This window comes from Desmodus rotundus, chromosome 1 (genome assembly GCF_022682495.2).
Source record: "Desmodus rotundus isolate HL8 chromosome 1, HLdesRot8A.1, whole genome shotgun sequence".
In the NCBI taxonomy this organism is placed as follows: domain Eukaryota; kingdom Metazoa; phylum Chordata; class Mammalia; order Chiroptera; family Phyllostomidae; genus Desmodus; species Desmodus rotundus.
In genome coordinates this window covers 81935035-81957957 of record NC_071387.1, presented here as the reverse complement: position 1 = coordinate 81957957, position 22923 = coordinate 81935035, and the positions used below count along the sequence as shown (strand labels likewise).

General features: G+C 42.8%; 1 protein-coding gene across 1 annotated transcript in view; it reads left to right on the top strand.

The window, feature by feature from the left end:
- Positions 1-19000, top strand: part of CDK20 (cyclin dependent kinase 20) — a 98595-nt gene extending 79595 nt beyond the window's left edge. The window contains exon 8 of the mRNA XM_045193722.3: positions 18914-19000. Within this exon, the coding sequence (XP_045049657.1) occupies positions 18914-18922 (9 nt within the window). The 3' untranslated portion in view covers positions 18923-19000. The remainder of the gene's footprint in view (positions 1-18913) is intronic.
- The last annotated feature ends 3923 nt before the right edge of the window (positions 19001-22923 follow it).

Sequence of the window (22923 nt, the reverse complement as noted above, 5' to 3'; positions counted from 1 at the left end):
CCAGCATCATCCTAATCCCAAAACCAGATAAAGACGCAACGAAGAAAGGAAACTTCAGGCCAATATCGCTGATGAACATAGACGCTAAAATTCTCAACAAAATATTGGCAAACCGCATCCAGCAATACATTAAAAAGATCATCCACCATTACCAAGTGGGATTCATCCCAGGGATGCAAGGATGGTACAATATTCGTAAATCAATAAACATAATACATCACGTAAACAAAAGCAAAGAGAAAAACCACTTGATCATATCAATAGATGTGGAAAAAGCATTTGATAAGATACAGCACCCATTTCTGATAAAAACACTCAGCAAAGTGGGAATAGAGGGAGCATTCCTCAACATAATAAAGGCCATATATGAGAGACCAACAGCCAACATCATACTCAATGGACAAATCTTAGAACTTTCTTACTAAGATCAGGAACAAGATAAGGATGCCCTCTCTCAGCACTCCCATTCAACATAGTATTGGAAGTGTAGCCACAGCAACCAGACAAGAGAAACAAATAAAAGGCATCCAAATTGGAAAGGAGGAAATGAAACTGTCACTGTTTGCAGATGACATGATAGTGTACATGGAAAATCCTATAGACTCCACCAAAAAACTACTCGACCTAATAAATGAATTTTGCAAAACAGTGGGATACAAAGTCAATACTAAGAAATCAAAGGCATTTTTGTACACCAACAATGAAACATCAGAAACAGAAATCAGGAAAGAAATCCCATTTGATATTGCAAGAAGAAAAATGAAGTACATAGGAATAAACCTAAGGAAGGAGGTAAGAAAACTGTATTCAGAAAACTACACAACACTGAAGAAAGAAAATCAGGAAGACACAAAGAAATGGAAGCATGTACCATCCTAATGTATTGGATAATTAACATCATCAAAATGTCCATACTACCCGAAGTGCTTTACAGATTCAATGCAATCTCTATTAAAGTACCAATGACATATTTCACAGATATAGAACAAACAGTTCAGAAAGTTATACTGAATCATAAACAACCCTGAATAGCTGCAGCAATTTTGATAAAGAAGAACAAAGCAGGAGGGATCACAATACCTGATATCAAACTGTATTACAAGGCCACTGTCATCAAAACAGCCTGGTACTGGCATAAAAACAGGCACATAGACCAATGGAACAGAATAGAGTGCCCAGAAATAAACTCAAGTCTTTACGGTCAATTAATATTTGACAAAGGAGGCAGGAACATAAAATGGAGCAAAACCAGCCTCTTCAACAGATGGTGTTGGGATATCTGGACAGCTACGTGCAAAAAAATGAAACTCGATCACCAACTTACGCCATACACAAAAATAAATTCTAGGTGGATAAAAGACTTAAATATAAGTCATTACACCATAAAAGTCCTCGAGGAAAACATTGGCAGGAAAATCTCAGACGTTCCACGCAGCAGCATCGTACAGACATGTCCCCTAAAGCAAAGGACAAAAAGGAAAGAATAAACAAATGGGACCTCATCAAAATAAAAAGCTTCTGTATGCCTAGAGAAAACAGCATTAAAATGAAAAGAGAACCAACAGTATGGGAAAACATATTTGCCTATGATACATCAGACAAGGGCCTGATCTTCAAAATATATAAAGAACTCACATGACTGCACGCCAGGAAGACAAACAACCCAATTAAAAAATGGGCAAAGGACTTGAACAGACACTTCTCCAAGGAAGACATACAGAGGGCCCAGAGATATATGAAAAGATACTCAGCATCACTAGCCACCTGAGAGATGCAAATTAAAACCACAGTAAGGTACCATCTCGTACTGGTCAGGTGGCCAACATAAACAAATCCACAAACAAATGTTGGAGAGGATGCAGAGAAAAGGGAACCCTAGTGCACCTTTGGTGGGAATGCTGACTGGTGAGGCCACTGTGGAAAACAGTATGGAATTTCCTCAGAAAACTCAAAATGGAACTGCCCTTTGACCCAGCAATTCCACTGCTGGTATTACACCCTAAAAGCCCTGAAACACTAGTCCCAAAGAACCTATGCACCCCAATGTTCATAGCAGCACAATTTACAATAGCCAAGTACTGGAAGCAACCTAAGTGCCCATCAGCAAACGAGTTGATCCAAAAACTATGGTACATTTACACAATGGAATTCTATGCAGCAGAGAGGAAGAAGGAGCTTATACCCTTTGCTACAGCATGGTTGGAACTGGAGAGCATTATGCTAAGTGAAATAAGCCAGGCAGTGAAGGACAAATACCATATGATCTGACCTTTAATTGGAACATAATCAACAAAAGAAAAAAGCAAATAAAATATAACTAGAGGCATTGAATTTAAGAACAATCTAACAACAGCCAGGGGGGAGTGGGGAGGTTATAGTGGGGAGAAGGGTTTACAGGACCTACTATAAATGATACATAGACAAAATCAAGGGGGAGGGTGGAAGCAGGGGAGGGAGGTGGGGTTTGGCTGGAGGTGGGTTTGGCTGGGGTGGGATAGAGGGGTGGGGGGAAAATGCAGACAATTGTAATTGAACAATAACGTAATTAAAAAAAAACAACAACTATATGCTCCTTGCTTACCTAGTAAAGAAGGTATGAGTATAATGAAAAATTCCAATTAATAAAAATAGCTGTCTGCATTGCTTCATATTAACAGTGTAAAAGCATTTGTGAGCTAGAGTTAAAACAAAATTCTCTGAAACTCAGCCAATAAAGTTGTTTTGGATTAGAAAAATATTTCCCGCCCTTTTTAAGGTATTTCCTTCCTTGCTTGTACTTGAAACTTTATGGAACCTGACAATTATCATCATAACTAAAACCTGTAAGTGTAAAGTATATATTTTTTCAAATTAAATATAAGGAAAAGTAAAAAAAAATATTCAGTAACATTAGTTAATAACATTATACAAATTTCAGGTGTCCAACTTTATAATACTTTTGTATACTCCATTGTATGCTCACCACCTCAAGTCTAGTCTCCCTCCATTGCCCTATAATTGACTTCCTCTATGATCTTTGTCTTTTATCTTTCTTATTTCAATTAGCATGATACTCTCAAAATTCATCCTATTTTTCACAAATGACAGTGTTTCATTTTTTATGGCTAAGTAGTAGTTCATTATGTATGTGTGTATGTGTGTGTGTGTGTATGCCTTATGTTCTTTATCCAGTAATCAAGGTGGTAAATTTTGTTACATAAAATAAAAAAAGAAAAAAGGCACTACATGAAGCTAACATGAAGCAAAGCTGCAACCTGGGGCTCAATTTGTATCCTGCCTGTATGTTTTGGCATTAAAGAAACCCATTTGGGTACTTGGTGAGTTTAAAAATAAAATGTAGACACTTGTAGGGAAGTTCACAATGTATGGGGTGGCAAAAGCAGCCCAAATTCTTCCCTGCTACTTGAAAGGACACCTTACGTTGAGTGAAATAAATTGAATGATGGCTCTTCAAAAGATATGTCCACATCTTATTCCCTGGAACATGTGAATGTGACATTGTTTAGAAGCTTTTTGTGTGTGTAATTAAGTCAAAAATATTGATTTGATATCATCCTGGATTAGTCAGGTGGGTTCTACATCTAATGACAAATCTTTTTCTAAGAAGATAAAACACAGACATAGAAGAAGAGAGACCATGTGAAGACACAGACAAGGAATGGAGTGAGCATCAAAAGTCAAGGAATGCAGACAGCAACCAGAAGTTGAAAGACAAAGAAACTATGCCCCAAGTGAGCCAAGAGAAGGAAATAACAGAGATCAGAGAAGAAACCATAAGGTAACAGCTCCTTGACATTGGTCTTGGCAATGTTTTTTTTATGTGACACCAACAGCACAAGTAATAAAGAAAATATTACAAAGTTGGACTATGTCAAACAAGAAAATTGTACAGCAAAGAAACAATCCACAAAATGAAAAGCAAAAGGCAACCTATAGAGTGGGAGAAAATATTTGTAAGCAATCTAATTAGGGATTAATATCCAAAATATATAAGAAATTCATACAACCTAATAGCAACCCTCCTTCATAATAATCCAATAAAAATGGGCAGAGGGCCTAAATACACAGTTTTCCATAGACATGCACAAGTGGCTGACAGGCATATGAAAAGATACTCGACAGCACTAATCATCAGTGAAATGCACGTCAAAACCACAATTAGATATAACCTCACTCCTGTTAGAATGGTTATCATAAAAAAAATTAAGTTGAGAAAAGGGATCCCCTTATACACTGTTGGTGGAAATGTAAATTGGTACAGCCATTATGGAAAATGGTATGCTTAAAAATATAAAAGAGAACTAACATATGACCCAGCAATCCCACTTCTGGGTATACGTTCAAAGGAAATGAAATCACTATCTTGAAGAGATATCTGCACTCCCATATTCACTGCAGCATTATTCACAATAGATATGGAAACATTAGTGGCCACCAACAGATGAATGGATAAAAAAGATATGAGATTTTATATCTATATATACATATATAAAAATTTAGGCTTGAGGAGGAAGGGAATTCTGCTTTCCATCACAACAAAATGGACCTTCAGAGCATTACATTAAATGAACTCAGAAAAAAAAAGAGAAATTATTTTATGATACAATATCACTTCTATAGGGAATGTTTAAAAAGCTGAACTCATAGAAACAGTAGAATGGTGGCTACCAGGGGCCAGGGGAAATGGGGAGATGTTGATCAACAGTACAAACTTCCAGTTATAAGATGAATTTAAGTTCTGAGGATCTAATGTACAACATTGTGATTAAAGTTAACTATACCGGACTATATACTTGAAAGCTGCTGAAAGAATAATAGATCTTAAATGCTCCAACCACAAACACAAAAGTGTAAATATATGAGGGAATGAAAGTATTAATGAACCTTTCTTTGGTAATCATTTTGCAATATATACATATATCAAATTGTAACAAAGCGGAGCTTAAACATACACAATGTTGTATGTCAATTATCTCCCAATAAATGTGAAAAAATCAAAACAAAACAGCAGTCTGCCTGATTTTACCACACAGCAAATTGTGCATAAGGAGGCACTGACAGCTCTTGGCACCTCCCATCCCCTCTCATATGAGCACACAGTCAAATTGCATCCCAAGTAACACCTTCAACTCTCATGCTAAATATACAAACAAAACCATACTGCATATCTCCAGAACATATCTCAAAACATACAATCTTTCATATACACTAAACATATACACAGCAGCTACTTGCAACCTGAATACACATACAAACCACACCATACTACACAGATATTTCCAGACAAAATCTGCTCATCCAAAATACTCATGTCACACCTACAACAATATATGCACACAAATTACATGCTTGAATGCCAACATATGAGAACAAACACACTACATATATGTTCACAATGAATACCCTACAGATTAGGCCTATCCCCCAAAATCCCCACACATAATCCCTAATATACACATAACTCTACAATTCCTGAACACTCAGGCCACACACCTGATCTGTTTCCAAATACATGCACTCAGCCTCTTGCACCTCTAAGAATACATACTCCATAAACCCAATAGCCTAAATATACATGCAGCCATAAACAACCCAATTTAACAAATACATAGACTACCCCACCAACATTGAAAACACATGCATAATCCCTCCAAGTTCATCAGCCCCTATGAATAAACTTAAGTAATTCACCCATGCACTAATGGTTGTACACAAGTAGTATGCACTCCTAAGACATAAGGAAACATCTCCAGCACATCATATATAAAAATACACATAAAGCTCTTCCAAATCCAAAATGATGCATGTTAAACTACCACTCTCTAAATACAGAACCATATCACATACCTCCAGTACATACAAATATAACTCTCCCACTGCCTGGTATAAACATATAACCCCATTACTACACTAGTACAAAAATAGTCCCAGATACGTACCAACACTCTAATGAAAAAATGTAAACACATATCCTAGAAAATAGATGTCCAATCTGCTATACTTCTTAAATATGCACACACATAAACTCAATATACATGTTTCTCACCACAAGCCCCAAATATACCCACAATAACTCAGGTCACTATAAATATGGAAACATACTACCCTGTACCTGCAAATACACATACAGCCTCACACTAGCTGCAAATACATAATCCCACACTGAAATAACCCTAACATCTTCTGGAGTACAGATTCACGTAAACTGCACAACACCAATCATCTGTACATATATGACATACCACTAATGCAATAAAATAGTCGTGAGACCTTCTCTTGAACACTCAAATACATCCACTTCCTGAAAATCACCAAAAAACACATGTAATCATATAGCACATCCTGAACACATACAAAGGACCCCTCAACATTTTGAAATATGTAGAAACATGACCCCACATCAAAAATAATACACACGAGCACTTTTTCCAATATTGCCAATATGCACATGCAATGAAATCTTCCAAACCCACCATTAGACACACAAATTTCCAACATTTAGAAAACACATACACATTCTTAAAGTCCTAAATTACAAATACATAACCTTAACATCTTCAGTATATCTGAATTACATCTCAGTCTAAATAAACACAACCCCAGCCACTCATAAAAACACACTGGTGACTTCCACTTACCCTAAATATCTACATAGACATCACTAACCCACATATACAAATATACTAATCAGATTCCAAACTCTATAAATACAAAATTAAATATCAAACTAGGATCATGTAAACACATTTGCAACAGATTCTTAAATAATGACATGCATAAAACCACCCACTTCCCATGAAGTCCTATAATGCAAAGAGATCCACAAACACATATTGCAACATCACATTTCCAGATACACACAACCATCCACAACTTCTCCATCTCCAAAAACAAGCACAAAACTTCTTAACATCCTTAAATATGCACAGTAAAACCTAACCAAGAACACACTAAAAATACACCCACACAGTATCCATAATACAAATATAAATCACCTTCAGCCCAAAATGTACCTGCACTGGTACGTTGGCAAAGGTTTAAAAACTTAAATCAAGTCACTCTAAAGTAACTGGGGATGATGCTTTGTTCATTTTTGCTGAAATCCTGCATCAGTAACCAACATGTGATTGTAATTCCATAGTGACTTGACTTCAGATTCTATCAGATTCAGCAAAGTCACTCAACTCACTAACAAAAACAGTAAAGTTCGAATATAATTTCTGGTTGATATTTTTCATGTTAAAAAGGAAGATATTAGTGAACCTATGAGGATGTATATGCAAGCTTTGCTCATTTCAACTCATTTTCAATGACTTGAGCTACTTCTTGCTGAAGCAGAGAACATGTGCAAATTTGGAAGAACTGCCCCCTTGCTCTTTTATTTTTGGCAGGGATGAGGGGAGGATGAGAGAAGTCGATCTTCTATGGTGCCATCCTAACTTCTCTGAAAATATCTATTACAAAATTAGCTTCTTTAAAAAATCATTGGCAAAACATCCACTTTTATTATTTGCTGAAAATATCAAAGGCAGATGAATCTTAGAGAAAGAGTTGCCAGTTCTTCTTTTTTTATTTTTTATTTTTTAAATATATTTATTGATTATGTTATTACAGTTGTCCCATTTCCTCCCCTTCATTCCACTCCATCCTGCCCACCCCCTCCCTCCCACATTCCCCCCTATAGTTCATGTCCATGGGTCATACTTATAAGTTCTTTGGCTTCTACATTTCCTATACTATTCTTACCCTCCCCCTGTCTATTTTCTACCTACCATTTATGCTACTTATTCTCTGTACCTTTCCCCCCCTCTCCCCCTCCCACTCCCCTGTTGATGACCCTCCATGTGATCTCCATTTCTGTGGTTCTGTTCCTGTTCTAGTTGTTTGCTTAGTTTGCTTTTGTTTTGGTTTTAGGTGTGGTTGTTAATAACTGTGAGTTTGCTGTCATTTTTACTGTTCATATTTATTATCTTTTTTTCTTAGATAAGTCCCTTTAACATTTCCCATAATAAGGGCTAGGTGATGATGAACTCCTTCAACTTGACCTCATCTGAGAAGCACTTTATCTTCCCTTCCATTCTAAATGATAGCTTTGCCGGATACAGTAATCTTGGATGTAGGCCCTTGCCTTTCATGACTTGGAATACTTCTTTCCAGCCCCTTCTTGCCTGCAAAGTCTCTTTTGAGAAATCAGCTGACAGTCTTATGGGAAATCCTTTGTAGGTAACTGTGTCCTTATGTCTTGCTGCTTCTAAGATTCTCTCCTTCTGCTTAATCTTGGGTAATGTAATTATGATGTGCCTTGGTGTGTTCCTCCTTGGGTCCAGCTTCTTTGGGACTCTCTGAGCTTCCTGGACTTCCTGGAAGTCTATTTCCTTTGCCAGATTAGGGAAGTTCTCCTTCATTATTTGTTCAAATAAGTTCTCAATTTTTTGTTCTTCCTCTTCTCCTTCTGGCACCCCTATGATTCGGATGTTGGAACGTTTCGATGTCCTGGAGGTTCCTAAGCCTCTCCTCATTTTTCCGAATTCTTGTTTCTTCATTCTTTTCTGGTTGGATGTTTCTTCCTTCCTTCTGGTCCACACCATTGATTTGAGTCCCAGTTTCCTTCGCATCACTATTGGTTCCCTGTACATTTTCCTTTGTTTCTCTCAGCATAGCCTTCATTTTTTCATGTAATTTGTGACCAAATTCAACCAATTCTGTGAGCATCCTAATTACCAGTGTTTTGTACTGTGCGTCTGATAGGTTGGCTATCTGTTCGCTGCTTAGTTGAATTATTTCTGGGGCTTTGATCTGTTCTTTCATTTGGGCCATTTTTTGGGGGGGTCTCATCATGCCTGTTATGTAAATGGGTGGAGCCTTAGGTGTTCACCGGGGTGGGGTAACACTGGTTGCTGTGCTGTGATGCTGTACGTGGGGGAGGGGCCGAGAGGGAGCAATGGCGCCTGCTCCACTCTGCTGGATTTCAGTCACTCCCTCCGCTACCCACAATGAAACTGGGCCCCTCTAGTGCTGATTCCCGAGTGGGTGGGTTTGTGCATGCTCTAGGCCCCCATGGGCCTCTCCAACAACCTCTCCTGTGAGGCTGGGAGTTTCTCCTGCTGCCACCTCAACCCTCACGGGTGTTTTCAATCAGAGGTTTTAGGCTTTATTTCCCCGAGCTGGAGCCCTGGGTTGCATGGTCTGTTTCGCGCCCCTGCCATCCCTCCTGGTTTATCTATGTGCGAATGTGGGGCCGCGGGGTCTGCTAGCAGTGGCACTGCCAGCCCCATTCGTTCCACAGTCCTCCAGTCTCCGGGTCTGCCTGCCTGTCTCTGCCCCTCCTACCGGTCTGGACGAATGTTTCTTCTTTATCTCCTTGGTTGTCAGACTTCCATGTGGTTCGATTTTCTGTCAGTTCTGGTTGATTTTTATGTTTAAATTGTTGTCCTTCTTTTGGTTGTGCAAGGAGGCGCAGTGTGTCTACCTATGCCTCCATCTTGAATTCTCAGTTCTTTTTTTAAATTGAATTTACTGGGAGAAGGTACATTGGTTCATAAAACCATACAGGTTTAAAGTACAAACAAAATATCATCTGCACACTGTGTCCTAGAACTTGTATTATTCAGAATTACAGGAGACACAGAATGACCCTCAGAGTTGTACAGCATATGCCCATTATGAGACCCATCAATCACTGAACTGCCCATGCAGCAGGTTCCCAGTGTAAACATCACCAAAATTGAGGTGCATGGGGCCATGAACACAGAGCCAGGGCACAAAAAACCCAGTGTGAACAGTGAATAAGGGTGACACTTGGGTGAAGAGTCTGCACGTCACTTACTTCCTTGTTTACATAAGACTCTGGAGGCCACCATACTATGCTCTGTGCCCAGCCAGGGTGGCCTTTGTGGACCCTCCTCCTAGTTAGCACATGCATGCCTATTAGAGAAAAACTGTGGCATGGATGCTGGGAGCCATTGCGGGACAATTGCCTTGGCAATTGTGTTCATGCATCCTGCAAAGAGGCACCCAGAGAATGGGCCCAGGCTGTTCCTGCAGGAAAGGAAATAAATGGAGGGTGGGGTCTCCCTGTGAAGCTTCTCAAGCAAGTCCTCCTCAGGAACCTCCATGACATAGGGTAAGTGGAGGCAGTCTTGCTTCCTCACCCAGGTGTCTGGGTAACTAAGGGAAACAGTGTTCCCATAGCCTTGGAGGGGCCTGAGAACCAGTGTTCTCATAGCCTTGAGACTGGGTCCAATAAACTGTTCCCATAACATGAAGTTGATGCGGATCCTGGCCAGCAGGATCCTGTGTTGTGGTGGCAATAGACAAATACACACTGACTACAGAAATCCTGTGCAGAAAAGGGGATGCCATGGCCGCTCTCTAAGTCAGAGAGAGGGTAAGAGGGCTAGAGAGAGCCCCAGAGAGGCTGACCCCTGCCTGGACAGGCTTTTATTGCTTTTCTGGGCACATTACATGGAGGATGGTCCTCATTTACTAGGCACAGGTTCACCACAGGTGATTACCCTTTACAGACAACAAAGGACAGGACAGAATACTGCTAATTACTTCAAAGAGAAGGATGTTACAGCTCAAGGGGGAAAGTGGTTGAAACCGGTTATGCTCCATACTTGGGAGGTCTAGCTCAGATTTTAGGAAGTTAAAGATACTCAGTAAACATTTGCTGTCTCAATTCAGGGTGAGGGTGTTTTAGCAAAAGCAAGTCTCATAGCAGTCTAGGTACAATGCAGGCCTGATTTCCCATGGGGGAACCTATCTGTGGGCGTGGGTCCTGCCTGCCAACCTTGCTCCCCACTGGCTTTTCCGAGTGGGGGCTGGGCCACATTTCCCACACGTGGAACGGTTCCCCATATGAAGTGGGCTCATATGTGCAGAATTACGTTATGTTATGTAATGTTCTGGCTGTTTTTCAGCTTTGTTCCCCTCTAGTACTTAAACAGGTAGGGACTCCCTGCTGGGGGTGATGATGAGAGACACACAAGGGGGCAGGTGCCACAATGGGTGCAACACTGAGGAGCAAGGACCATGACATGTGCTATGCAGAGACATGCAGATGTACACATAACTTGCAGCGTGTGTGGCTCGCTCACCCATGAATAAAGGCATGTCAGACATCCCAACTGCTCCATGAATATTACTCCATCTGTGTAAATACCATGAACCTACCTGCCTGGCGTTGGAGGGTTGCCACACAATGACCCTCCCTACTTCAAAACAGCACCCTGTGAAAGGAGCACTTACGGTTTTAAAATTACAAACATTCAATCCATGCACTTAGCTACACCCTCGTAAAAGACTTTTGGGAGGTCTTCCTAAAGCACATATACTCAAACTGGGGCAAGTGCCTTTAGCCTTTTGGAACACATTTCTGTGGTTTCTAAAAATAGTGGGCCCTGACTTCCAGTCAAGGTGGTGAGGTAAGTAAATGTAGATTGCCTCTTTGCAAAACCACATCAAAATGACAACTAAATTATAGAATAACTATAACTCAGAAATCAGGTTGAATGGAAGTCTGGCAACTATGGAATTAAAGAAACCACATTCATCCAGTCTGGTAGGAGGGGTGGGCAAAGATGCTGAATGGGCTAGTCCCACATCTGTGTGTGGTGGGGAAAAATTAGGGAGGGCTATCTCAGGAGTGGAGTCATAGCCTCATACCAGGCCTCCCAGGCCAGGGTTCCAGTGCCAGCAAGATAAATCCACATAACTTCTGGCTGCAAAAATCAGTGGGGATTGAGTCAGTGGAAGAAATTTCTGGAGTCCCAAGCATTTCCTCTTAAAGAACCTACACATGAACTTACTCGGATTCACTCTGAGCTCCAGCACTGGTGTAGCAGCTTGAAAGGTACCAGTGGCATACAGGGAGGAACTGAACTGTCTGGCATCAAGGCAGGAGCTCTGGGATACCTTTATCCCAGACAGAAAGGCGGGCAGAGGCCAAGGTCCCTTTTCTGAGCCCTTGCCCCACAAAGCAACAGAGTTGGCAGGTGGGTGCCATATCTGAGACTCCATCAACCTTGCTAACATTTTTTGCCCCACCCTGGAGATCCCCTGAGACTCTGTCCAACCCAACTTTCAGGCATAGCCACTGTTAACTGTGACCTTTCCATATGATTGGCTGACTTTGGCTCATGCTTCACAACTTCCTAAAGCCTATCAAACCGGCAACAGCCACCTCAGTAAGCTCCTATGCCCTGTACCTCTTGCTATGTGGCCCCAGGCCCAGCACTAGCAGCGGCTAGCCGAGATTCACAGCTTGGCTTTGCCTCACCTGGGAATCTCAAAACCCAGCACAAGTAGCAGCCATCTCAGATTGTTTTATAGCTCAGACAGGGTGGCCCTGGGAAAAACACAGGTGGGAGCTCACATTGACCTGTAGCACCCAGGAAACTCAGGGCCTGTACATGCAGTGGACAGCTATAGACCATGTTGGAGGACAGCCACAATGCCCCTGCACAGCTGATCCTCCATGGAGAGTTGTTGGTCAGTGGACACAGCCAGTCCTTCAGTGACACGGATCCCAGCCCACAGGATGTGGTGTTGTGGCTGCAATATACAAATACACACGAACTACAGAAATCCTGTGGAGAAAAAGGGATGGCATGACCACTCTCTAAGTGAGAGAGGGCGAGAGGGCTAGAGAGAGTCCAAGAGAGAGAGCCGACCCCCACCTGGACAGGCTTTTATTGTTTTTCTGGGCACATTACATAGAGAATAGTCCTCATTTACTATGCACAGGTTCACCACAGGTGATTACCTTTTAAGGACAACAAAGGACAGAACACTGCTAATTACTTCAAAGAGAAGGATGTTACAGCTGGAGGGGGAAACTGGTCACACTCTATACTCAGGTGGTTTAGCACAGACTTGAGGAAGTTAAAGATACTCAGTAAACATTTGCTGCCTCAATTCAGGATGAGGGAGTTTTAGCAAGAGCAAGTCTCGTAGCAGCCTAGATACAATGCAGGCCTGATTTCCCACTGGAGAACCTATCCATGGACGTGGGTCCTGCCCGCCAACCTTGCTCCCCACTTGCTTTTCCACATGGGGGCTGAGCCACATTTCCCACTCTTGGAAGAGTTCCCTACACTTCAGCTGAGTGGTCTGGGTAAATCCCTCCCATTGACCTGCCAACAACCACCAGGCATCAACTAGAAGAAGAGGGTGTACTCAGCCAACATGAAGGGCACAACTTGAGTACCCAGCTTGGGTGAGAGGGGAGGCTGTGCCACTGGACCTTACAGGACACATACTGTATTAGGCTATACTTCCAAGACATGGAATCAAAGCAGTTCTACCTAATAGAAACAAACACAGGGAGGCTGCCAAAATGAGAGACAAAGAAATGTGGCCCAAATGAAAGAACAGGTCAAAACTCCAGAAGAAGAGCTAAATGAAATGGGGATAAGCAATCTATCAGATGCCCAGTTCAAAACACTGGTTATACAGATACTCAGGGAACTTAGTGAGGACCTCAACAGCATAGAAAAGATCCAGTCAAAAACTAAGGATGCAATAAGGATACACTTTACGGAAATAAAGAACAATTTACAGGGAAACAATAGCAGAGTGGATGAAGCCAAGTATAAAATCAATGATTTTGAACACAAGGAAGAAAAAAAGCCAATCAGAACAACAAGAAGATGTTGGAATGTTTCAAGATGTCCTGGAGGTTCCTAAGCCTCTCCTCATTTTTCCGAGTTCTTATTTCTTCATTCTTTTCTGGTTGCATGTTTCTTTCTTCCTTCTGGTCCACACCGTTGATTTGAGTCCCAGTTTCCTTCGCCTCACTATTGGTTCCCTGTACATTTTCCTTTGTTTCTCTTAGCATAGGCTTCATTTTTTCATCTGGTTTTCAAACAGATTCAACCAATTCTGTGAGCATATTGATAACCAGTGCTTTGATCTGTGCATCCGATAGGTTGGCTATCTCTTCCTCGCTTAGTTGTATTTTTTCTGGAGCTTTGAAGTGTTCTGTCATTTGGGCCTTTTTTTTTTTTTGTCTTGGTGCGTCTGTTACTTTAAGGGGCGGAGCCTTAGGTGTTCACTGGGGCGGGGTGTTGGGAACCGCCCTGCCTGGTTTCAGAGGCTGTAACCCCTCATGGTTAAGGCTGAGTCAGAGTTGGGACCATAAGCCACTAAGGAGACAAAGCTTGTCTCCCTGGCAGGTGTACCACCTCTGCCCACTTCACCCTGCTTGTCCCTGAGCTTGGCCAGTTAGCCAATGACGGGTAAGATTCCTCAAGGGAGGATCAACCTAAGACAGGCTCTGGTCACGGAAGAGGCCCGCAGGGAAGGACTCGGGGGGCTGTGGAAAAAGGGGGTGATGGACCCTCGCCCCTCGGCTTTGAAATAGCCTGAGTCCTCATTCTGTCTGCAAGAAGTCTCCTAATCTCTTGGCTGCCTTACTTCCCTTGCCTGATTTAAGCCTGAAGCAATAACAGAGGGCAGTGCAGTCCTGTGCTGGGAGGGGCGGATTCCCTGGGGAATCAGGCCTAAGAAAAATACATACATTCCTGTGAAACCTACTTAATTTGTACCCTCAGTTTAAGAGATAAGGGTCCACACCAGAGATGAGTCTGGCGCCTAAAGTTTTATGGCCCTCTAACTAATTGGCTGTAACTCAGAATAAGCCCTCAGAGTTCTCTGTAAATCTTGTATTGTTTAATCCTTACTGGCTGATAATGATTGATGAGCTTTATCCGTATTCCTAAGCGAATGAACCTAATAAAAGCCCCTGGAGAGAAAGGGTCTGGGCCCTTCTCCCCTTGAGAGAAACGGCCACCTTTCCTCCCCAAGCAGATCATGTCTTGGTAGTCTTTTTCTTCATCCCTGGCAGAACGGGGCGGGGGGGGCTGCGTTAAAGCCCCCCAACAGCGGGGTAACGCTGGTCACTGTGCTGTGACACTGTACGTGGGGGAGGGGCTGAGAGGGAGCAATGGCGCCCGCTTCACTCTCCTCCGGATTTCAATCTTTCACTCGGATATCCACAATCAAACTGGGCCCCTCCGGTGCTGCTCCCGAGTGGGTGGGCCTGTGCACACTCTAGGCCCCTGTGGGTCTCTTCAACGACCTCTCCCGTGAGGCTGGGAGTCTCTCCTGCTGCCGCCCCAACCCCCACGGGCGTTTTCTTTTTTTTTCTTTTTTTTTAAATATATTTATTGATTATGCTATTACAGTTGTCCCATTTCCCCCCCCCAATCCACTCCAACCTGCCCACACCCCTCCCTCCCACATTCCCCCCCTATAATTCATGTCCATAGGTCATACTTATAAGTTCTTTGGCTTCTACATTTCCTACACTATTTTTACCCTCCCCCTGTCTATTTTCCACCTATCATCTATGCTACTTATTCTCTGTGCCTTTCCCCCCCTCTCCCCCTCCCACTCCCTTAATGACAACCCTCATGTTCTAGTTGTTTGCCTAGTTTGCTCTCGTTTTTGTTTTATGTGTGGCCGTTAATAACTGTGAGTTTGCTGTCATTGCTGTTGCTATTTTTGATCTTCTTTTTCTTAGGTAACTCCCTTTAACATTTCATATAATAAGGGCTTGGTGATGATGAACTCCTTTAACTTGACCTTATCTGAGAAGCACTTTATCTTCCCTTCCATTCTAAATGATAGCTTTGCTGGATACAGTAATCTTGGATGTAGGTCCTTGCGTTTAATCTTGGGTAATGTAATTATGATGTGCCTTGGTGTGTTCCTCCTTGGGTCCAGCTTCTTTGGGACTCTCTGAGCTTCCTGGACTTCCTGGAAGTCTATTTCCTTTGCCAGATTAGGGAAGTTCTCCTTCATTATTTGTTCAAATAAGTTTTCAATTTTTTGTTCTTCCTCTTCTCCTTCTGGCACCCCTATAATTCAGATGTTGGAACGTTTCAAGGCGTCTTGGAGGTTCCTAAGCCTCTCCTTATTTTTCCAAGTTCTTGTTTCTTCATTCTTTTCTGGTTGGACGTTTGTTTCTTCCTTCTGGTCCGCACCGTTGATTTGAGTCCCAGTTTCCTTCGCATCACTATTGGTTCCCTGTACATTTTCCTTTGTTTCTCTTAGCATAGGCTTCATTTTTTCATCTGTTTTTCGAATAGATTCAACCAAGTCTGTGAGCATATTGATAACCAGTGCTTTGAACTGTGCATCCGATAGGTTGGCTATCTCTTCCTCGCTTAGTTGTATTTTTTCTGGAGCTTTGAAGTGTTCTGTCATTTGGGCCATTTTTTTTTTTTTGTCTTGGTGCGTCTCTTACTGTAAGGGTCGGAGCCTTAGGTGTTCACTGGGGCGGGGTTGCGCTGGTTGCTGTGCTGTGACGCTGTACGTGGGGGAGGGCTCCCACGGGCTTTTTCAATCAGAGGTTTGAGGCTTTATTTCCCTGAGCTGGAGCCCTAGGTTGCGTGGTCTGCTTCACTTCCCGCCATTCATCCGGTTTATCTATGCACGAATATGGGGCCGTGGGGTGCTACCCACTGCTCTGCCTGCCCCGCTCTCCACCACTCTGAGTCCGGCCCTCTCCGTTTATCTGTGCAGGAATGTGGGGCCACAGGGCCTGCTAGTGCTCGGACTGCCTGTGCCATTCATCCCACACTCCGCCAGTCTCGGTCCCGCCACAGCCACGCGAATCCTCTCCACCCCGGTGCCTGTCTCCACCCTTCCTACCGGTCTGGATGAATGTTTATTTTTTATTTCCTTGGTGTCAGATGCCCTTGCTGTTCGATTCTCTGTCAGTTCTGGTTGTGCGAGGAGGCGCAGTGTGTTCACCTACACCGCCATCTTGGTTCCGAATTATAGGGGTGCCAGAAGGAGAAGAGGAAGAACAAAAACTTGAAAACTTATTTGAACAAATAATGAAGGAGAACTTCCCTAATCTGGCAAAGGAAATAGACTTCCAGGAAGTCCAGGAAGCTCAGAGAGTCCCAAAGAAGCTGGACCCAAGGAGGAACACACCAAGGCACATCATAATTACATTACCCAAGATTAAATGCAAGGACCTACATCCAAGATTACTGTATCCAGCAAAGCTATAATTTAGAATGGAAGGGCAGATAAAGTGCTTCTCAGATAAGGTCAAGTTAAAGAAGTTCATCATCACCAAGCCCTTATTATATGAAATGTTAAAGGGAGTTACCTAAGAAAAAGAAGATCAAAAATAGGAATAGTAAAAATGACAGCAAACTCACAGTTATTAATGACCACACCTAAAACAAAAACGAGAGCAAACTAGGCAAACAACTAGAACAGGAACAGAACCATAGAGATGGAGATCACATGGAGGGTTGTCAATAGGGTAGTGGGAGGGGGAGAGGAGGGGAGAGGTACAGAGAATAAGTAGCATAGATGATAGGTGGAAAATAGACAGGGGGAGGGTAAGAATAGTGTAGGAAATGTAGAAGCCAAAGAAGTTATAAGTATGACCCATGGACATGAACTATAGGGGGGGAATGTGGGAGGGAGGGGGTGGGCAGGATGGAGTGGAGGGGGGGAATGGGACAACTGTAATAGCATAATCAATAAATATATTTAAAAAATAAAAAATTAAAAAAAATTTAAAAAAAGAACAACAAGAAGAAACAAGAATCCAAAATATATGAAAGCAGCTTCTGGGACAACTTTAAGTGTTTCAACATTTGCATCATAGAGATGCTAGAAGGAGAAGAGAAAGAGCAAGAAATTGGAAATCTATTTGAAAAAATAATGAAAGAAACTTTCCTAAATTGTGAAGGAAAAGACATGGTAGCCCAGGAAGCACAGAGTCCCAAACAATATGGATGCAAAAAGGCCCACTCCAAGACACATCATAATCAAAATGCCAAAGGTTAAAGATAAAGAGAGAATCTTAAAGCAGCAAGAGAAAAGCAGTTAGTTACTTACAGGGGTGTTCCCATAAGACTGTCAGCTGACTTCCCAAAAGAAAGTTTTCAGGCTAGAAGGGTTTGGCAAGGAATATTTAAAGTCATAAGAAGCAGGTACCTACAGCCATGATTGCTCTACCCAGCAAAGAGATCATTTAGAATCAAAGGGCAGAAAAAGAGCTTCCCAGACAAGAAAAAACTAAAGGAGTTCATTGTTACCAAACCAGTATTATATGAAATGCTAAAGGGACTTGCTTAAGGAAAAGAAGATCAAAACTATGAACAATAAAATGGCAAAAAATACAAATCTATCAACAATTGAGTCTAAAAAGAACAAACTAAGGAAACAAGAAGAACAGAGGCAGAATGATGAATAAAGAGAGCATTTTGATGGTTGCCAAATGGGAGGGTTGTATAGAGGAATGGGGATTAAAAAGTACAAATAGGTAGTTACAGAATAGCCATGGGGATGCAAATTACAGTACAGGAAATGGAGCAGCCAATGAACTTATAGGCATGACCCATGGACATGAACAATGGTGAGGGGATTGCCTGAGGGAATGGAGAGTGCTGGGTGGAGGGAGGCAAAAGGGAAAAACTGGGAAAACTTTAATAGCATAATCAATAAGATATAATTAAAAAATAAAAAAATAAAAATAGTAGGTCCTTTCTCCTAACAAGTCTGGATGTCCCATTAAACAATTCTGGAAAAGAAATTTAGACCTTTGAAACAATCTAAAAGATACTTTGACCTGACTGCATTCCTAGAGCTTTCCAAACACATTTACTGTGCTAGAATATTTTTCTTAGTGTATTTATTTTTATTGGGAGATTTTCCAATAAATGCTGATTCACAGGTGTTTCTATTGCAAGGTGGTTGTTATAACATTGATCAAGACTTGACAGTCTGGGCTAGTTTCCATTGACATAGCAAGTAACATGGGAACAATTTTACCCTCCCCCCTCATTTTTTGCATTCTATTGCAGAATTTCATTTGACAATAAAACATATATGTAGTAGCAAAATCAATTTACTGACTTGACTTTGTTATACTTTCCAGAGAAACTGAAATTATCCAATCCTCCTTCTGGTCATTTGCAGTAGAGGAAAGAGACAGGAGAGAGACTCATCACTGCATTATTCCATATTGCACAATTTGACTGTGAACTCTGCAGACATACTTCTTTAAAATGTTACATCAAAGTCATTCAAAAGGTAAAAACTTAAACATTGAACAACATAATGCTCTAAGAAAAAAAATAGTAATTTTTTTTTTGTCTTGGCCTTGTAGGCTACAGGGCGTTGCCCTGATGGACTGGAGCAAAGAGAATCATCAGTAAGGCTGGGCCAGCTGCAGTCTGCAGAGGTTCCAACACTGGATGGCACTTGGGGCCTCAGGAACTCTAAAGACTGATGTGCACTCAGTAACCAGACATGCTGGATCTGCTGAGTCAATCCTAATTTAAAACACTGGGTTCTGTGTGGCCAAAAGTAGCCATTATTTTTTTCAGGCTATATGTTCTGAATTTTGTTCAAAAAGTGTAGCCTGTGTTGAAGTAAGCCAAAAGCTAGATAGGAAGCTGGTTGAGGTACCCAAAACTAGGTTGATCAATCCAGAACTGAAATAAAGCACACATCAAGCAAAGCCTTTGTGCTGTGAATTTAAAACAACCTGATGTACAAATTGCCTAAAGAGGCCCCCACAAAATGCCCCTAAAATTTGAATTGGCTTTTGTGTACCTGCCAGAGCTCTCCATGGATTTTCTCCCCACCCTCACCCACCCAGGCCCACCTGCCCTCTGTCCCTCCCCCACTTCAGAATTGTCTGGAGTCCTACATTCCATAGTTTAAATTCAAACTCTTCCCTCCTTCATTTGCATGCTGAGCATATGTTGGAGCAGATCACTCTTTGGGTCCTGGACTTGAATTTTCTCATTGTGTTGAGGCTACTACACAGCAGTGGTCAGTGCCTGAGCCTGCAGGGATGATTTCAGCAAGAGTAAGCCTATAGATCGGGGTGGGGGGGGGTGTTAGAGACTGAGCTGTCCTTCAAAATTTGGGATCAAAATCTGACACTTCCACTGAGAAAACATCATTTAGACTCAAGTAGAGGAAGAAGAAATCACTGGACCTCCAAGGACTTGTGCCCCAGGGAGGCAGGAGCCAATGGAAACCTGTGACAGCACTGGCTCCTAAGAGGTAGATCAAGATGAATCAGAGGAAATGCCTGGGTATGGAGAAAAGACAGCAGCAGGTACATGGATTCTTTCTAGAGGGGAGACAAGCCACTTTGACATGTGTGTGTAGGGAGTAGTAGTGGGTTGTGTCATGGTGGTGACACACAGAGGGTCACAGGAAAGCCTAGTCCTGTTCTTCAAGCACCTGCAGCTTGCTCCACAATATCTTTAGGGATTGGAACTGACAGGGGCAGTGAGAAGAGGTGGTCTTAGCCAGAAAATTGTTCAGTGGGGCTGTCTGTAGCCAAGTCCACAATGTAATGTTCTCCCTGAGGGCTAGTCTGGAAGGTACTCAAACCATCGCAGCCCAGAGCTTCTTCACTCCTTCCACCCAGAGTTCCTTCTCCTCAATCCAGGGAACTGCTTATTGTCTTGGATTCCACACAGGCAGAGCAGCCAAGTAACTTCCACAAAGATGGGGCTTGGTTCCCTGACTTGTCCTGCATTGTTCCCTCTCTGTGGCAACTCTGTTCTTCAGACTGTGTTTTCTAGTCATGTAACTCAGGGTGTACCCTGACCTGCCTTTTGACTTTGAGATGAGGGGTTTGCTCATAGTCCATGTCATTCCATAATGACATGGAGCATTGTTGGGGACCTCTCTGTTTCCAAGAGCCATAGCCCCATGAAAGCAAGCCCTGAAAGGGGCTAGTAAGTCTCCCTGGAAAACCAGGTAATGCAGGTGGTAGACATGACCCGACTCTAAAACTGAGGGTTCCTGTGGGAATCAGGCCTGAAATGTACATTGTATCCTTTGAAGTTTGCTCTGCTTTTTTTTGTATAGCCCTGGTGATATAAACCAGATGTTTAAGTTCAAGGCTTAAGGAGTAAACTCCTTATCTCATGAAATATGTCTCAAAGACCCTCTGGCATCAGCATGACTAACAGATCCTGACCTATGACAAATCTGTGTTCCTTCAATTGTTATCTATAGATAATACCTGTTTTGTATTACTATGGCCTTTTGACATTGATTGATGAGCTACCCATGTATGATGTATACACCTACACATACCATTCCCAATAAAAGCCATTTGGGAGAAGGGTTCAGGGCATTTTCCACTAGAGGGAATTGCCACCCCCTTTTCCACCAGAACAGCAAGATTGTGTCCGGGACAACTTATTTACCATCCACAGTGGATGGGAGGATTCTGCTGGTTGGAGTTTCATTCCACAGAACATGGTTGGTTTTCCTGAGGAACACCTGTGAAGGTGGTTTCCATTTTAAAGGGGGCAAGGAGAGTAGCACAGAAGTGGGAAGATAGATGATCTTCTGTATCATTAATAAACATCCAAGCACACCTGTTCTGAGTAATTAGAGGCACGTGGTGTGTAGCTTGTTCTACTAGGGTCTGCACGAATTCCTCTGAACAGGGATGTGTTCCAGACAACGTTCTCGCACTGACACCTGGCTCATGCCTGGTTCCTACTGTGTCTTCGCTTTCCATTGTTGGGAGTTGGAAGGGGAAGGACCATATTGCAGTCCCACAATCATCTAACATGACAGCAGCAATGGAACTTTCTGAAAATCTGAGGGACACAATGCCTACTTCACAGACCCCTCTCCTGGGAACAGAGGTCCTGAGGGTGGTCATTAGTCTGAGTGCTGGGGCCAGACTAGCAGAACCTGGCTCATGTTAACTGTTTGCTATTGTCGATTCTGACAAGGATGTACATGCTGGGCTGTTGTGTGAAGGGGTAATATCAGGGTTCCTGGTACCTTCTTGTGGACAAATATTACTCAAGTGTTTTTGTATTGTTGTGCAAGTCAAGGAAAGAAAGACAGTGATTTATATTTATGAAAAGAGTGAAGAGGAGATGGGGCCTGTTTGCAAAACCCTTAGGGTGTCTAGAACTTACCTTGAAGAAGGTGGATACCACTAGTATGTCTGCCTAGGGTTGTTTCCCACAGAGCAGATTTCTACCCAGTACTATGTTTTTGGGGACAGCCTCAGAGGCTGGCAGAGTCAGGTGCCAGGGCATCCTTAGGGAGGCTCTCTGAGTCAGCGCTGGTTGGGGCTGTTTCTTCGTGGCAGACAGTGGTCAGGGAGCCTTGTTGAAGGGGGAGTAAGTTCTTCAGTGCAGTAATTCTCAACTGGAGGTCAGAGCATGACAGTAACTTGAGGATATTTGCAAACTCTATAGTTAGCCCCATCCAAATGGCCCTCACCTGTTGAGACTCACAGCTCTGATACCCCACTAGCTAAAGAGGACCCAGAGTGGCCCAGTCCTATTTGTTGATTCTCCTACTCCATTCACCCCTTTCCTTTGTCTCAACAGCATCTGAGTTGCTAAGAGTGGATGTGACTATGAATCCTGGTGCCTCCATGACTCTTTTTACAGCATTGCACTCTCCCTTGTCCATAACTGGCTGTGCACACCAGCCACCTTGGGAGCAGCACCTACTGCCCCTCATGATCCCATAATTCCCTCCTGGCCACCTCCTGATGCTGCCAGCTTCGCCTAGGACATATCTGGTGTCAGGAAATGTTGGTCATGGCTCCGTTGGGACTGGGGCTTGCAATACCATGGGCCAAGTCAGGTCAGAAGCATGGCAACCACAGGCCCCCCCAGACTCATACCATTTTGCCGACTCAGGACCCTTTCAACAGGAGTGCTACAGGCACCCTCTCTGGAGGTTTTGTGTGTCCTGCACCCCTATGCTTGGAAGCCTCAGCAGTGGAGATGATTATGCCCATGTCAGCTTTGGGGGGCACCCAGGCCAGCCAAGGACATTGGTGTCCTGACCTTTCTTCTCAAGCTCTACAATCAGCTGCCCAGCTGGCCCCTATAGTCCTCCAAGTGAACCCTGGGCCACGGACATGTGGGGCTTTCT